Source organism: Ruditapes philippinarum, unplaced genomic scaffold (genome assembly GCF_026571515.1).
Source record: "Ruditapes philippinarum isolate M1 unplaced genomic scaffold, ASM2657151v2 ctg6428_1_1_1_1, whole genome shotgun sequence".
Classification (NCBI taxonomy): Eukaryota; Metazoa; Mollusca; class Bivalvia; order Venerida; family Veneridae; genus Ruditapes; species Ruditapes philippinarum.
The window spans coordinates 13,321-32,552 of NW_026863578.1; the positions used below are offsets into that span (position 1 = coordinate 13,321).

The 19,232-nt window shown below is 33.0% G+C and overlaps 1 protein-coding gene across 1 annotated transcript in view; it reads right to left on the bottom strand.

Annotated features, from left to right (window-relative positions):
• Nucleotides 1-492: 492 nt before the first annotated feature.
• LOC132722565 (uncharacterized) overlaps nucleotides 493-19,232 on the bottom strand; it is a 29,816-nt gene continuing 11,076 nt past the window's right edge. Inside the window, exon 4 of the mRNA XM_060707085.1 lies at nucleotides 493-3,325. Within this exon, the coding sequence (XP_060563068.1) occupies nucleotides 702-3,325 (2,624 nt within the window). The 3' untranslated portion in view covers nucleotides 493-701. The remainder of the gene's footprint in view (nucleotides 3,326-19,232) is intronic.

The following is a 19,232-nucleotide window of genomic DNA, read 5'->3' on the forward strand; positions in this document are numbered from 1 at the left end:
CCCTACCAACACTGCATAAGATTTAATTTTTTGAAAAAAGTATTTAAAAACTTTTCCTTTCATCCCAAAAATACTGTTACAGACATCCTAAGGTTCTTAAAAAGAGCAAATATTTCCTTGTATGTTTAACTTTATTTGTTGACTAAGATGCTAACACAATTGGCCCATTTACTGTGCAGCAGGCAATATGTCAATGGACTTTAAAATATTTAAGGTGGTACACAAACTTGGTGAAATTTAGCATAACTGGTTATGCCGACGCAGACCCCAAGCTATAGGTACTAGGATAACTCTTCTTCTTCAAATAATCATGCTACGAGTTGCCCAAAAGGTAACAAGTTGGTCACAGGATGAGCTGACCAAGGTTAATTTTGCATGACATGCTTTATAGTATTAAGATGCTTCCAGGCCCAGGAGCATCAATATATATGCCACATATAACTGTTATAAAGTACATGTAAAGAAATAAACAACACTTACTTGGGTAGCTGTTAAGTACATCTAAATCCACAATTGTTGTCCCATTGAAAAAAATCCTCAGTTTCCATTCATATTCACATTTTGAAACTGTTTTAATTCTATCTACAGCAAAGTATTGATTAAATGTCAGACTCAAAATGAAAATAATTATGTATATTTCACCTGTCACTTAAATGTCTCATAATCTATTTATAAATTGTTTCTCCCAAGTACATTTAAGGTTACTCAGTACTTGTTGTTGTTTTTTTAAACTCAAACACGTACTCTCCAGACTCCAAGGTGTCATCACAGGTGACCACAAAATTGTCTGATTGTTTTATAAATGTTTTAAAGTTTTCAAATTCTGTTTCTGGTTTTATATCACAATCCCACAACTCTACTGTCACTGTATGTGGTAGTTTGTTTATAACAGTAATGAGATCATGTAACACTGAACAAGACATTGTTATATCATACAAGTCAACACATTCAATATTGATCATTTGAGGTGACAGTGTTAATGATCTTTTACCTAGATTGCTGTTATACAACTGAATATGTTTCACATGATATAACAATGATAATGTTTGTAACATTGTATCTATGTCACTGGAAGATTCTAGATCACTACATATAAATGTGTGTAGTTTACTGGCTGCTGGTAGTTGACTGAGATAAGATGACAAAACACCAGGTTTATATAATTTACCTACAGTACATTTCTCTAACAACGATACATCCATGTTTAATTGTGACACAGGTATCTCCCTCAATCCTAAACATCTTAGTTGTGAATGTTGAGACAGGTCAAGGTTGAATCCCCTACATGAAGTATCATGATCACTACAGTATAAACTGTACAATGTTATTGCTTTCATTGATTTTTTACTAGTGAGGAAATTTAACAATGTCTCCATTACCTCGTGGGTCATAGTGAAACAGTCTATATATAAACACTCCAGGTGTTGTAATTTTACCAGTCCTCTATTTATCTCTGCAGACAGCTGGCAATATTCTCCTACAAATTCATGATTTTCCCATTTAGTTGATCTCACAGTTAAACATTTCAAAGGCTTCAATAACAAGCTCATTATTTCTTCTTCTACAATTTCACCTTCATAGTATAATTTCTCTATATGTGGAAGGTCAGAGAGTGTAAACAAACTGATAATTTCTTGTAGACTACAAATATCGTCATTTTCTATCATTATTGATTTTATATTTTCTTTATTTTGGTGACACATATGTTGTAATTGTTTGAAGTAGATTTCTTGTTTACATGTTTCATTAATGAAGAAATCCTGTAAACACAATTTAAGGTCTTTGTTTTCCTGGCTTTCTTTGGCACAAGAAATGTACATGTCTTGTATGTCTTGTAATGGATCAATGTACATGTCATCATAAGCTGTCAAAGTTCTGTATTTGCTTGTTTTTTCATCATTGTTTATCACAGGCATCAAATCACTTGATATTGTAGACATTAATTTAGGGTTCATGTTACTAATAAAGACAAACACTTTTGACATGTCTAGAATATTTTGTAAACAGTTGCACTCTTCAAAAATGATTTTTTGAACTTCACTTGTATTTTGAAAACTTATAAATATTGCTGAAAAGTATTCCTGCACTGTTTTATGTGAAAATGAAATTTTAGAACTTTCATTTATTAATGTTTTTACTTTACTTTCTGACAATATTCCTGATAGACAGCTTGATTTCAAATCTTCTTGGTCAAGATATTTTTCTGCAACATTTTCATCAAAAACTAATTTGTGCTCTTTTTTCTTACTGAACAATGTATTAAAAGCTAGTTTCCCAATGGTCACCAGAAACGTGTAGTAACGACAGCAATGTTGATGTTTTCTGAAACATTCTGGAACATTAATAGGGGATGTTTCACATGATGAATGAAACTTTCCATGTAACTTTTCTGTTCTAGATAGAAGGAGCTGTATAATGCCTGTATATAATTCTACTGCGGAATTTCCTATTGGAATTTTTGCAATCCATAAACATATAAGATATAGCAACAGGAGAGGGGTGGATTCCATATCATCAAGGTCATGGTTTCTAATTTCCTCTTCAAATCTACAAACTTCATTGATCAGTTTTTCTTCTTCAATGTTGCCTTTCAATATTTTCATTGCGTTTAGGTTAAACTGCCTTACATTTTGTTTATCTAGTTTAACTAGCTCCACTGTTTTGTCTACTTGATTAGTCTTCAAGTTTGAGACTCCAAGCTTCCATGGCCGGGTCGTTGTTAGGATTACACACTTTTCACGTGCATACCGATGAGGAATACTTTTTGGAAGTCTTGAACAATCGTTGTCAGGATGGAACCATTCATCAAGTCCATCTAGTAAAACAAGACATTTTTCAATGCGTAAAATGTCATTTAAAAGAGTTTTTGGTATTTCAGATTTACAAGGAAGATTATTTATGATTTGTTGTTCAATCATGTTGTCAACATCACATTCTGTATCTACGTCTCTCAATAGCACTAGAAATAAAAACTCAAAGCCAGATATCGCCTCCAATTCTTCTTTTTTAAAATGGTTATAATTTTCATCCATTTTATGAGCTTGACACCATGTTATAGCGAGATATTTTGAAAATGCTGTTTTCCCAAATCCAGCGACCGCTGATAAATATATTTCCCTTGGAACTTTTCTACCCGATGTAAACAGGTCATGTAACGACTTGACTCTAGTTGTTTCTTTCCTTCCACCATGAAGATTCGTCTGTATGTCAATTTCTGGCATAATGTAGAACCCAGCTAGAGGGGTATGGGAATCATCTGTGAGTGGTGAAAGTGGAACTGTACTCTGATAGGTGTTGTACCATGCTATAAGTTCATCCTTCAGATCTGAAATAGAAATAATTGACATATTAGTATTATTCATTCAGGTGATGAAATAAAAAAAAAGAAACAAGATATGATTAATTAATTATAAAGGTGTCAGTGTGTACATATATATTGTAATACATGTATATAAAACACAATTAGCCTCACCACGGATTTATATTACAATATATTTAATATAAATCCGTGGCCTCACTAATAAAGAAAAGAAAAGCCAACAAAAATCGTTCAGAAACAAAATGTCAAAAAAAGTTGTTGTTTTTTTAATTATTCGTTAACATTAGATCTACTTTATAATAGTTTCTAATAGAAATAGGACATACAAAAATGTTGAAATTGATACAAATTGTATTCGTCTGCCTTTTTTAACTAAAAATAGCAGACGAACACACTTTTTAATAATTTGTAGGAAATATTTTACTGAAATTCATACGAAATATCTCAAGTATACCTCTTTTACTGTTTCACTGAGCATCTCACTTCATATTTTACTCTATGCAATCTTTCTATAACAAAAAGTCAACTTTTGGTTGCCTCGGTCATTACTAAATTTGAAATGCACTGACAACTGTAATGAACATTAAACTATAAATAGTAATCAGGTGTCATGGACTGGCAAAATATATCTATGGAGCGCCATAACTGCCTTATAGCCTGGGCACGGTACTTAACATTTATCCAAAAAAATTATATATAAAAATCATACATGAATGAGATTTCTCTTCTTTTTAATAAGTGATCCTTTTCCAAAACTGTTTGTCGAATTCTATTTCAAGATATTCAATAAAACTGTCTTTTATTTTTAAAACTATTTCTATAGTCAGCCATTTTGGCAATCGGAACATCCTCGGCTATAATCAATTATAACCTCGGAGTAAATTCGGATTGAAAGTAGTTATACCACGTTGTTTCAGATGTAAACAGAAACAGAGAGTGTTATCTTCATATTCTCTCTATTTTGACATCCAAAGAAAAATATAGTTTGTTTCGGTACAATAATGATTGAAAATATGTTTGAAAACCATTTTGAATTTCAAAATTCCCACTGGGGTACAATTTAAACAAATCAGACTAAATGTCAACAGGTTGGCATTTTGTACTTTCGGTTTCTACAATCATAATAATAAATATATAAACAAGAGCCATGTCAACATGGCCATCCCCCGCCGAATGTGTTTGCTCATTGGAAGAATGTATATGTAGTAGAGCAGAATAATTCCATTTTAAGAGGTCTTTTGGTAATGAAAACTGATGGCTATAGTGATTACAGATTTGAAACCTATGTGAATAATGATGGCTGAAAATAACAAAGGGCAATAACTGAAAAATAATGCAGGGTAGGTTATCATTCTTGTGTGCTGCATCCCTCCTCAGTAGAATCTATCCACCTATGAAGTTTCAAGTTGATACCTCAAATACTTTTTGAGAAAAAAATTGAATTGAAAAATTAAGTATGAAAAATAACAAAGGGCAATAACTCAAAAATTATAAAAGGTAGAGTTATCATTCTTGTGCAGTGCACACCTCCTGAGTGAGATCTATGCACCTATGAAGTTTCATTTTGATATCTCAAAGGCTTACAAAGAAGTATCCATGTTTTTTTTGAACATTCGCATCTGAAATGTGTTTTTCACTTGCAGATAGCTTCTAAAAATCATAATTTTGATATTGTAATTGGTATTCAGACGTTTTGACTATAATAGAGTTCAATGGATACTTACTTTCATATACGAATACATTCCAACTTATACTTTAATCACAAAAATGAAGTAACATGAAAACAGGCGTGTCCCGTATCTGGCTGAATTCTATTTCAAGATATTCAATAAAACTGTCTTTTATTTTAAAACTATTTCTATAGTCAGCCATTTTGGCAATCGGAACATCCTCGGCTATAACCAATTATAACCTCGGAGTAAATTCGGATTGAAAGTAGTTATACCACGTTGATTCAGATGTAAACAGAAACAGAGAGTGTTATCTTCATATTCTCTCTATTTTGACATCCAAAGAAAAATATAGTTTGTTTCGGTACAATAATGATTGAAAATATGTTTGAAAACCATTTTGAATTTCAAAATTCCCACTGGGGTACAATTTAAACAAATCCGACTAAATGTCAACAGGTTGGCATTTTGTACTTTCGGTTTCTACAATCATAATAATAAATATATAAACAAGAGCCATGTCAACATGGCCATCCCCCGCCGAATGTGTTTGCTCATAAGAAGAATGTATATGTAGTAGAGCAGAATAATTCCATTTTAAGAGGTCTTTTGGTAATGAAAACTGATGGCTATAGTGATGACAGATTTGAAACCTATGTGAATAATGATGGCTGAAAATAACAAAGGGCAATAACTGAAAAATAATGCAGGGTAGGTTATCATTCTTGTGTGCTGCATCCCTCCTCAGTACAATTTATCCACCTATGAAGTTTCAAGTTGATACCTCAAATACTTTTTGAGAAAAAAATTGAATTGAAAAATTAAGTATGAAAAATAACAAAGGGCAATAACTCAAAAATTATAAAAGCTAGAGTTATCATTCGTGTGCAGTGCACACTTACTGAGTGAGATCTATGCACCTATGAAGTTTCATTTTGATATCTCAAAGGCTTTTTGAGTTATGCTCTGGACAAAAATTAATTTTGAAAAATAACAAAGGGCAATAACTCAAAAATAATGCAGGGTAGAGCTATCATTCTTAAGCACTGCACTCCTCCTCAATGAGATCCATCCACCTTTGAAGTTTCAAGTTGATACCTCAAATACTTTTTGAGATAAGCTCTGGACAAAATAGCATGAAAAAAACAAAGGGCAATAACTCAAAAATTTTAAAGGAAAGAGTTATCATTCTTGCGCACAACATTCCTCCTCAATAAGATCTATCCACCTATGACATTTCATGTTGATATCCCAAACACTTTTTGAGTTATGCTCCACTCAGGTGAAAAATTAGGTATGAAAAATAACAAAGGGCAATAACTCAAAAATTATGAAAGGTAGAGTTATCATTCTTGTGCACTGCACACCTCCTGAGTGAGATCTATGCACCTATGAAGTTTCATGTTAATATCTCATAGGCTTTTGGAGTTATGCTCTGGACAAAAATCAATTTTGAAAAATAACAAAGGGCAATAACTCAAAAATCATGCAAGGTAGAGTTATCATTCTTGTGCACTGCACTCCTCCTCAATGAGGTCTATCCACCTATGAAGTTTCAAGTTGATAACTCAAATACTTTTAGAGATATGCTCCGGACAAAAATGTCGGACGGAAGGACGGACGGACGGACGTTCTCACAGGACAGTAATTATGTGGCTACTCTATTGTTCTCTCTATTGTTCTTTTTAGCCACGCAAAAGAAAATAGCCACATAAAAGCATTACGGAATGAATGACATCAAAGAGAACCTATTCTCCCTCTAGCCACATAATTACTCTCCTGTGAGTGCGGACGGACGGACGGACGGAGACTATTTCTATATCCTCCGCCGAAAATTTTCGGCGGGGGATAATAATGTATTGTTTGCATTTGTTTCTATGAATTCACATAGTTTAGGTGGACTTTTAGTTAAGCTAGTGCTAGGGGGCCTGCAACATTTTCAATTTTGCCGTGTTGGGCTTTCTTTAGGGATTCTTATTTCTCTCTATTTTACTTCGAATATTGGAAAGAAGTTTGTCAAAAACTCCGAGCATTAAAAAAAATACTAATTGTTACATGTTTAGTTTTTAGCGTAAGATAGAATGAAATAAAGTAACCGTTCTGTGTATTCATACAATTGTGTTCGAGGTCCTTATCCGAAGATTGACAAGTTGCGATTGCCATTTTGGGTGATTTCAGAGGTTTGTAACATAGCATTTCCTCGTCAAAATGCTTTTAGAAAATTAATTATAAAACACATTAATAATTTCAATAATTTCAATATTCATAAATAACTTACATTTTTAATAATCATTAAAAGAATTTCATTGTTGTATAAATATTTTGATAAAAATTACTTTTGATTCTTAACTGATAAATTTTACAACTCTAGTATAAACATGTCATAGTGGTCAATAAGGAAATATTATCACCTTTTCATTTTAATACTTTATGGCTTAATTCTCAATTTCTTAGTCTTTTATCAAACAAGCCATACTTGATTATCTTTTGACATTTATTACTAATATAGCTTAAGGCTTAAACACTATGACAACTCTTTCTTAATTTATATTGTTGCTTTTTATATTTTAAATCAGTCTTATTTTAATTTTCGGAACTGAGAACATCTAAAAGTCTTATATAGAATTTCGGACATATAACATCAAGTCTTAACTTAGAAAATGAATAAGTAAAATTAACTTAAGCAAAATTCAGGTGCTAGCTGTGAAAATATATGTGTGGACTATATGATTATTTTGTATTTGAGAACTTTCAATGGGCTATAAAGAAATAAATGAAATAACATCATACTGGACTTTTGAGTTATAAAGTAAGTCATCATAACAAAGAGGATACTGGATAATAATAATACACCAGTATCCCACACACACCCAACCAACCGAGGGTTTCCGTGTAGGGCGCTCACTACGCCAGCGAGTATTCCCCAAACGACCCCAAAGCGAAGGCCCTGCCGGTGACCCTTGGCTACAGGTTACTACGGCATGACAGTCTTCCCCAAAAATGCAAGTATAAAAGGACAGATGGGTCAAAATCTTCAAATTAAGATGTGGAAAACATCCAACAGTTAACTGACTATAAAATTCAAGCTATACGAATAGATGATATGCCAGTATATTGGATTATTACATAGTAACAATGAAGGGATATGGTAGTCAAATATGGAGATTTTAATCAAAAAGTTTTTCTCCCCGAAAATTCATTATTCACAAACTTGAACTTTTTGGCAGATGCTGTGTAGTTTTATGGGACAGTTTTGAAAATAATAGCATTGTCAAATGTAATTTGAATAATTCGACAGCAAGACCGAGCGACTTTACAAATTGATATTACACAGATGTTGGTATTAGCGAAGGGCGGCCATCGTCTATAAAATAAAAAGCATAATTTGCTGGGCTATGTCATATATTACTTTTACTAGTAGTTCACTCATTCTCACTTAAGTACGACATTCCATGTCTTCAATGTTCTATGAAAATTTGTGGAGATGTATAAGCCCGAACATTCTTGTAAAATGTTTTAACAATTGGTACTGCATCAAAGATTTAATTTGAGCGCAAGTTTACTAGCCTATTGGTTTGATTTTGCTAGTGACAATCGCTTTTGCAAGGAAGGGGTACGAAAAACAGCATGTCTTCAACTAAATCGATGTATGTTTCATTGCACGTATCTTCGTACAAAAAGTCGTGGTTAACAGTAACTACAGCTTATTTTCGTTATTCTATTGCCGATTTTAATATATGAAACTGTTTTTGATATTACGAAAATTAATTTTCTCAAAATCAAATTTGAATTGCTTGTCTTCAAAGTCGAAATCATTTACGAGTCTCAATTGCAACACAATGTTAATTATACATGGTAACTTATAAATGGTTATTTCAATAGCAATATTAGGTCTAAAGTAATATAGTTCACATAAAATATGAAGATTAAGAGTATCTGTGTAACCATTTTGTTAAGGATTTCACGTTAATTTGGATTTTACAAGCGTAATTTTTAGAAAATCATTTACGAGGCTAATCAATACCATGCGTTTTGCAATATATTTTCAATTATTTCAATGTTATAATACTTCAGATATCTAGAGCGGATATTTGTCTTGCTTATATTCTGTCATTTATGTAAACCATTTCACAATTTCTCATAAAATTCCCATGTCAAACAGAAATTTTCAACATTTACGAGCCTATCATTTACGGGACTCACCCTCTTTCACATTCTCTTGTGATTTATCCTGCTAAATTTGTTGAATTATTTCAACTTGTTAATGGACGATGGTATTGTTGGAATAATATTCTTCCACGAAAACAAAGAAGTATCCATGTTTTTTAAACATTCGCATCTGAAATGTGTTTTTCACTTGCAGATAGCTTCTAAAAATCATAATTTTGATATTGTAATTGGTATTCAGACGTTTTGACTATAATAGAGTTCAATGGATACTTACTTTCATATACGAATACATTCCAACTTATACTTTAATCACAAAAATGAAGTAACATGAAAACAGGCGTGTCCCGTATCTGGCCGAACTGTCCCGTAAATGGTAAAATTAATTTTGGAAAATTCATTCGGGTAATAGGAAATTTTGAGTCCACGGTTATCAATTAAAAAACAATAATATTGGAGTATCTTGTATTAACTGTAAGATAGAAGGTTCTTTGGAGCAGATATAGTGAGAACTAACTAGTATTTGTCCTTAATTAAACACATTCTGAAAACTTTATAACATTTTCATAGATGTTTCATTTAAATGGACAATGACTTTTCATGCATCTTGATATAAAATATTTTAGTTTATCTAGATACTTAATATCTGTTTAAACAAACATACTGTACATTGTTTTGCAGTTCAATTATAAGATAATAGTAATAAGATTGACTTGTCCCGTAAATGACCAGAGCGAAAGAAAATTATAAAACAGTGATTTTATCAATGAAAGTGATATTTTTATGAGAAAAATACTTGTTTTGATTCGTACTATTGTTTTCGTTTACACTAACTGGGATTTTATGCAAATCTAGCAATTTTGTTGAACTTCTAAGACCATTTATACGATCTTTTACTCATTTTTTTACTATTTTCAGTTCAATTGTTTAAATGTTCATAATAAAGCCCAACCTTGCCAAAGGAATATCTGCTCCATTTCATAAATAACTATAAGTTAATCTTCAATCATTATAAATATATAATTCAAAGTATTTACATTTCTTTCTGTCAATCCATAGCATCTGGAGACTGGGTCACTTACGGGACAATTGAAAAATCATTTACGAGTCCTTAATAAATTGTCAATATATGAGATGACGTAAATTATTTCACATTTGACAATTGAATAATAAATAAGTAGGTACTTCCAAGAATTCGTCAGTAATTTTTACATTTTCTTACTCGTCCATTGTATGGATCTGTGGATTTTGTAAGGTTATTCATTTTGAAAGTGAGATTTAAGCATATTCCATATAAAATGCATTTCCATGAGTTGTTTTTAAAAAGATGTATTTTTTTGTCAGTTCAATGATTGATTCTCATTTCCAGATGTTCATATAAATAGATGATAGAAAATTTATTTAAAGAGACAAAATAAAATCATACCATATGCACAAATTTAAGGACCAGTGTCTCGAAAATGACGAAATTTATTTTCTGGTTCTATCTAGAAAACCTGTCATAGGGAAAAATCTAGGAAATCTGTACTGGTAATATTTTATATTTAAGATGTCGAGATACTTATAATTTTGGAATGGAATAAAATTTTAATATACAAGAAAGTTCATTTTTCAGTTCTAGAATTTATGAAATGTCGTACTTAAGTGAGTATGAGTGAGTTGCATAACATGTAAATACCGTGATATCATAGAACCCGTGATATCACAGGAACCGAGTATATACACATTTCTAAAGTGGTGGCATCTTTTAGTTAAATGGTGCCGTGATTATGATAAATAGTAATTACTGTTGCTTTTAAAGATGTCTGGTGCTATATGGTTTTGATAGATGGTGATGTCGTTTTCATATAAAATATGATCAACAAGATCAACAAGGAAAGGCGGCGTTCAATAAAGTGACGTGGTGATATATGGTGGAGTAGTTTTGGTTTATGGTACTGTCGATTAGATAGATGGTACATTGGCTTTGATAAATGGTGATGTTGTTTAGATAGATGTTGCTGTCATTATAGTATATGGTCTCTCTTTTCATATACTGTGCTGTGTTTTTGATAAATGGCGATGTCATTTTGATATATGGTCATGTCATTTTGATGAAGGTGATGTAGTTTTGATAGATGGTGATATGGTTCCGAGAAATGGTATTCTGGTCTTTATCGGTTATGCTATCATTTTGCTAATTTTGGTATAAAGTTATTTTATTTTGTTAGATTGTGCTGTGATTTTCATATATGGTTCTGTAATCATGTATATGGTTCCAAATGACCATTCACCGAAACAACAGCATTAGATCTAAAAACACCATAACACCATAAAGCAGAATCACATCACCATATCAAAATTACATCACAATATATGGAAACTCCATCACCATCTTTCAAAATGGCATCATCATATATTGAAACGACATCACCATCTATTATTTAAAGAATTCTGGCAACAAAGTGATCACTCGGAAGCATTAATCACAACAAAATTACATAAGAATTGCAGACTCGGTTTGATTGAGTCTGTAAAGTAAGTCGCAGCACCGTCTATAAAATGACAGCAACATACGCTTTTATAACATCACCATCTATCAATATATAAACAAACTTGGTAGACGCTCACTAGAAGATGTTTCATGCCAAATATCTTAGCTCTAGCTCTTTGGGTTTTTTAGAAGAAGATATTTATTTTTTTTCTTTCGGTTGCCATGGCAACCAGAGTTCTGCATGGAATTAAATTCTTTGAAAAAGGTGACCACCAAAGGAACATTCCTGTGAAGTTTGGTTGAAATTGGCTTAGTAGTTTATGAGGAGATGTCATTTAAAGTAAAAGTTTACGGACAGACGGACGGACGACGGACGGACGCCGGGCGAAAAGCGGTCACAAAAGCACACCCTGTCACTTTGTGACAGGTGAGCTAAAAAAACAATCAGATTTCCCGATTTATATTAACTTTCCTTAGAGTACTAGTGATTTTTACATTTAGCGTCACTGTGACCCTAATTTTTGACCCATTGACCTCAAAATTATTTGATGTCATCTACAGATCAGGTGCTATGATCTTTCTAGGTTATAATAACCACGGCTTAATCATTCTAAATTATTCATCAGAATTTTTTTACATGAAGTGTCATGGTAATACCTTGACCTCAAACATCTATAAATGCTAGCTACTGTCCATGGGCAATGGCCCTAGCAAATAAAATAAACAAAGATTTATTCCTTCTCATGTCATCGTATAAAAAGTGTCAGGCCGTCGTACATACAAAAATTTGGAAACAAAGTGATCCATCGGAAGCATTTATCACAACAAAATTACAAGAGAAATGCAGAATCGGTTTGATTGAGTCTGTACATGAGGGAAAATGAATACGTGCAACATCCCTCACGCCCACTAGCACCGGCTTGAGTGGTACTCAATTCTCAACACTCAATAGGGCTGGCATCAATGATCCGGAAGGACCAGAAAAAATATAACAACACTTTCACAAAGGGCTATAACTCAAAATTAATGTCTGATTTATAGGCCTTGGAAGGTGACTTTCTCATATGATCTTTAAGAAATGTATCAAGTTAAATGTGATCATCTTTAGTATCTTCAAAGATTAATGTCGCATGTAAAACTTTAATAAGTAAAACTTTATTGTTGTGATTAATGCTTCCGGGGGATCACTTTGTTTTCAGATTTTTATTTATCTCATGCCTCACGACTTAGTATCTTGTGGCCACGACACATAGTATATTGTGCCAAGGATTTAATTATCTCGTGGCCACGACTTAGTAACTCGTGATCACAAAATAGTATCTCGTGCACAGTAGATTGATGATAAAACACACACACATGTCACATTTGTGCCACCGTATGTGGTTGAATTGTTGCTGCGTAAATTATGGGTTGTAAAATTGATGCAAAAAGGTAAGAGCCTTTCATCAATACTTTGAAGCGATATACTGCGAATTCACTTATATTCGTGGGAATGAAATTTCGTGGTTTTATCAAAACGGACATTTTTATGGGTTCTTAAATTTGTGGATTTTCGTTTTCTTGTTAAAAAAAAATTCAGTAACCTAGTGCAAAGTAATCTTAAACTTAATCGCCGAACATTTTTACTTACAACATGTACATATCTTTACTTGTCACACAGCGGTTGTCAATAAATTTAATCCTTGCCTCTGGACATAACTCTAACATAGCACAGTTACTGCCGATAATTGACTGCAATTAACACATTTATGTGACATGATATGCACCTCCATTGAACACTGCCCATGTAATTCGCCGATGTAAACATCGCATAATTTATACGATACCTAGCACGTTTTAACCAGCGAGTTTAAAAGTTTACAACCTGAATTGGTCTGAACATATTTGACAGTAACTACACGCAACGTCACAGCGACTGTGTAAATTTACATGCATATAAATTATTCTCGGTAAATAACACGAGTACATGTGGATCTTGTAAAAGTCGGTGGCGTCTTTGATATTTACGGAATAGATCCTTTCATTTAAGACCATATTCAAGCTGTCGCCCTTGGATGACGTCATTGGGGGATACGGTGGACATTTGCCGATACGATTAAGTATAATAATAGAGGGATATAAAGATCTTAAACCTTTCTCTTTTAAGATTGGCAGATTGAAATTGCCAAAATTTTGTGTAATTAAATAAGATATTACATAAAAAGGATGGTGAAATGAATAAATATGTTTACTATATAATATGGTTAACGATTTGATTTAATAGTAGACCATATTCCTGGGTAACTGATCATGATCTTACCATTTTCGTTAGATTCTTAATAATGAAAATTTTACCAGGCACCCTTGCAGAAATATATACTGGTATTTAAAAAGTCCCAGTATTTCCCAGTTATGATCCTAGAAAATTCCAGAATGTTAAAACCAGTCTTGGCTATTCTAGTGTGGCCTAGGAAATACCAGTTACTGAGAACTAGGCATTTCTCGTAATTGTCTTACAACTCATCAATATCTAAGCACTATTAGGAATTGTAATTTATTTCTAAGACTTAAGATTTTGAAAAAAATCAAATCCTAGTCTTGAGGAATAAATTGGAATTTATCTTGTGGAATAAAATCATTAGCATCTGTGCTAATTTTAATCTTACATAAATTCCTAAAGACAAGGAATTTTCTTTGTTGAAAGTAAACAAGTAGATAAAGAAGGAAGACAATAAAATTGAAAATAAAAATGTTTTCTTTCTTTTTTGAAATAAAACAACATAGGGCCTACTGATCTGATCTATTTAATAATATTTTTCTAGGATTACTATTATTATTTAGATTCTAATTGAAATTTAATAATCAATTGACCTTAATGGTCAACCTGCATTTATGACAATTTTATCATTGGCCATTTAATTAATAGATAATAGGAATATATAATCCAAAAAGAAATAACAAATGTACAGGCACTCCAAGTAAATCAAAGACGTATTATTATAAACCTTAAAAAAGTCAATAATTGACATCTGAAGTATGTAATTTTTATCAGTTGTGTAGAGCTATTTTTAGCGCTGTCAAATTGCATCCACTGATGTCATGCTTCAGTGCACAGGCTGTGTGTATAAACCACTTTATACACGGCTTATACTGCCTGTTGGCATTTTTATTGATTGTGATTTGAACATATGTATATCTAATTAGGGGTGGATTTAAGGTGATTATTATTGCACAGTTGAAAATCCAAAGTGGCAAATTGACTCTTGTGCAGATTTTTTCACGTGTCATATTTGTGCATTTCCAAATTTTCACGAGTCAAAACCCGAATCCCCGCGTCAATCGAGAGTCCTGAATTAAAGTAGGCTGACGGATATTAACGATGATAACTTAGTCTTTACTTAACCAGCGAACCTTTACGATTATACTCGAGCAATATCCGTATATTTACGCTAACCAAGAAGACAAGCATAATTTCATGACGTATTGGATACGTATACTGATGACGTAGCAACACAATTGTTTTGGAAACTACTGTACTGTACAGTAGCTTAGTATGAAATTCAAGCGCTTGTTGGGCTTAAAATAATAGATTTTTGAAATAAAATTCAACGATATAATTGAAATTATTCAGTCATTGTATTGACGGCAAAAACAACAGAACTACACGAAATTTTGCGAATCAAGCACATGTTACTGACGTAGTACACATGTTTATTACGTAGAACACAGGTTTATTGTGCGCGCAATATTCAAAGACAGCAGACACTTCGTCTCTTATCAACAGTGAACTGATATCGTCTCCCCAATAAAGACATACAACGAGGAAGGTGAAATAGCTCAAGCAAATTATCAGAAGAAGACCTTCAAAGCTGCAATCGGTGAAATTCACTGTGAGTATTATCATACATGCACTGATTTTTCCCCAAACAGAGCCGGCGTGTTTATGACCCCTAGAAAAAATGAAGAGTCTAGAGATTATTTTAATGACCTTTCTTCACTTCTAAAAGCATTATTTTGTAACAATTTGCCGACTGTAACAATAGAAATAATAATTGTATTTCCAGCTTATGCCTAGTTACAGTTAAGATACTTAAACCTTACTGGAAAAATGCGTAAACGGACATTTGTCACATATTTTCGCGACCTGTTTTTATTTATTTCTTTGTTGAACAGGAAAGATATAAAAATAATGAATAAAAAAACAAAGCATCGTTGAAGATGGTTGTGCTTCCCTGTAGGAAATTATTTGCTTATGCCCTCTAAAAGTTTAAAATATTGTTTTGAAAAATGCATGTTAGCAAGTTTTTTTACCCTCAGACAGTTTAATACCCTAGTATGCAGACAGTTCACTACCTTAGCAATTTTGCACTTGTATTAGAAAAAAAAAAGTTTTTCATAAAGAAACAATATTTTTTATATCACCATTAATTTATGTAGATCTAGTTATATATTAGAATATAATAAACAAGATCAACAAGAAAAGATGATGTTCAATAAGCCTACATCATGTCTGTATTTTAAAATAACACATTACTGACTGTATTTTTAAATCACAATAAGATACCTCCAAAAATTTATTTGAAACAGAAATCATGTTTTCTGTTTGTTTTTGATTTGTATGTGTGTGTTTGAGTGTGATTTAATCTCTAGATTTCTGTGCATGTATAGGAATTATTGGACCACTAAAAAGTTGTCAAGGCCACCAAAATTTATCGGTCAGTGGTCCAGCCCCAGGTGACAGCCTAGCTAAAATGGTTTGTCTTCGACACTGCCTAAGCCTATACTAAAGAATCTGAATACTGGTCCATTAAAATAAATCCCACATGATGATTTGCAAAGAACAAAAATAGCACAAACAGTGACTGTCATACTTTAAGCACTAACCTGAATACATTGCCTTAATCTCAGTCATTGAATTTAAGATTTTTGAATATACTTGTCCGAATTCCAGTTTCGAATTTATTCTACTATATATTTAACTTAGTTCTCTTAAAATTTACACTGGTCATGGGCCACCGGGCCAGTGCTTAATTCGATGACTGTATTCTGTTATTGTATTAGGGGGCAGGACGTGTAGTGGTTGAACACGCTTGAACAAGATATTTTTGTGGCCCCACTTTAGTGGCGGGCATCTAGATTTACCCTTGTCCGTCTGTTCTCTTTTGTGTCGGATGTAACTCAAAAAGTATTTGACCTAGAGTAATGAAACTTTACAGGAATGTTGATCAGCATGTGTAGTTGTGTACCTGGGTATTTTTGTCTGGATTTATATAGTATTTTTAGAGTTATTGCCCTTGACTTAGTAAAATTTTGCAATTTTCAACTTGTGTCGCATGTAACTCAAAATGGGTTTGACATAGAGTCATGAAACTTTGCAGGAATGTTGATCAGCATGTGAAGTTGTGCACTGGATATTTTCGTGTGGATTTATTATTTTTAGCTCACCTTGCACAAAGTGCAGGTGAGCTTTTAGGATGGCCAACCAAATGGCGTCCGGCGTCTGTCGTCCGTCCACATTTTAAATATTCTAAGGACATCTTCTATGATACGGCTAGGCCAATGTTAATGAAACTTGGCAGGAATACTCTTTGTATGAAGCTCTATCAAGATTGTTCAAAGAATTCCATTTCATGCAGAACTCTGGTTGCCATGGCAACCGAAAGATAAATCTTTAAATATCTTCTTTTAAAGAACTGTAAGAGCTAGAGCTTAGATATTTGGCATGAAACATCTTCTAATGAGTGTCTACCAAGTTTGTTCAAATAAAAGCCCTAGGGTCAAAATTGGCCCGGCCCCAGGGGGTCATTGATTTTCCCTATATGCATATAGTAAAAACTTAAAAAATCTTCTTTTAAAGAACCCAAAGAGCAAGAGCTAAGATATTTGGCATGAAACATCTTCTAGTAAGTGTCTACCAAGTTTGTTCAAATAAAAGCCCTGGGGTCAAAATTGGCCCCGCCCCAGGGGGTTATTGATTTTCCCTATATGCATATAGTAAAAACTTAAAATATCTTCTTTTAAAAACCCAAAGAGCAAGAGCTAAGATATTTGACATTAAAATATCTTCTAGTGAGTGTCTACCAAGTTTGTTCAAATAAAAGCCCTGGGGTCAAAATTGGCCCCGCCACGGGGGGTCATTGATTTTCCCTATATGCATATAGTAAAAACTTAAAAAATCTTCTTTTAAAGAACCGTAAGAGCTAGAGCTTAGATATTTGACATGAAACATCTTCTAGTGAATGTCTACCAAGTTTGTTCAAATAAAAGCCCTGGGGTCAAAATTTACCCTGTCGCAGGGGGTCATGGATTTTCCCTATATGCATATAGTAAAAACTTAAAAAATCTTCTTTTAAAGAACCCAAAGAGCTAGAGCTTAGATATTTGGCATGAAACATCTTCTGGTTAGTGTCTACCAAGTTTGTTCAAATAAAAGCCTTTGGGTCAAAATTGGCCCCGCCCCAGGGGGTCATTGATTTTCCCTATATGCATATAGTAAAAACTTAAAAAATCCTCTTTTAAAGAACTCAAAGAGCTAGAGCTAAGATATTTAGCATGAAACATGTTCTAATGGGTGTCTACCAAGTATGTTCAAATAAAAGCCCTGGGGTCAAAACTGGCCCGCCCCCGGGGGTCATTGATTTTCCTTATATGTGTATAGCAAAAACTTAAAAACTTCTTTGAAAAAACCCAAATAGCTTGAGTTTTGATATTATACATGAAACATTTTTAAGTAAATATCTACAAAGTTTGTTCAAATAAAAGCCCGGGGGTCAAAACTGGCCCTGCCCCAGGGGTGTCATTGTTTTTAACTATATGTGTATAGTAAAAACTTAAAAAATCTTCTTTTAAAAAACCCAATGAGCTAGAACTTAGATGTTTAGCATGAAACATCTTCTTATGGGTGTCTACCAAGTCTGTTCAAATAAAAGCCCTTGGGTAAAAATTGGCCCGGGGGGGGGGGTGCTATATACAGGTGAGCGACCTCAGGGCCATCATGGCCCTCTTGTTTAGAGTTATTGGCCTTGACTTAGAAAACTTTTGCAATTTTCAACTTGTCGCATGTAAATCAAAAAGGATTTGACCTAGTCATTAAGCCTTACGGGAAGGTCGGTCAGCATATGACTAGTTGTGCACCTTGGGTTCCGCTTGTGGATTTATCCCGTATTTGTAGAGTTATTTCCCTTGACTTTGTAAAAACCGTTTCATTATGTTGTGTTATTTGTTCCTTGAGTGCTTGAGTTAGAATCAACCAACTTTACAGAAATAATGATCAACATCACTAAATTACAGGAATAACAATGATAATAAATAATAATAAAAAAATACACAGTATATTTTCATAAGTTTGCCTTTTTTGGTGAACTTCAAAACTTACATATGTGAATAAATGAGCATAAAAACCGCCCTGGATTTCAAAATATGTACATGACCAGTTTATAACTTCAATAGCTTTGTATAACTATAAGCTACAAATCTGAGGCCCAGAACAGAGTGTGTCATAAACACTTCCTTCATGAATGGCCATTTAAAAAGAAAATCAAATAACATACAAACCCACTTACCTGAAAATATATGTGAGAGTTTTGTAAATATTTAAGACACAGAAACCATTTTGTCAAGTTTG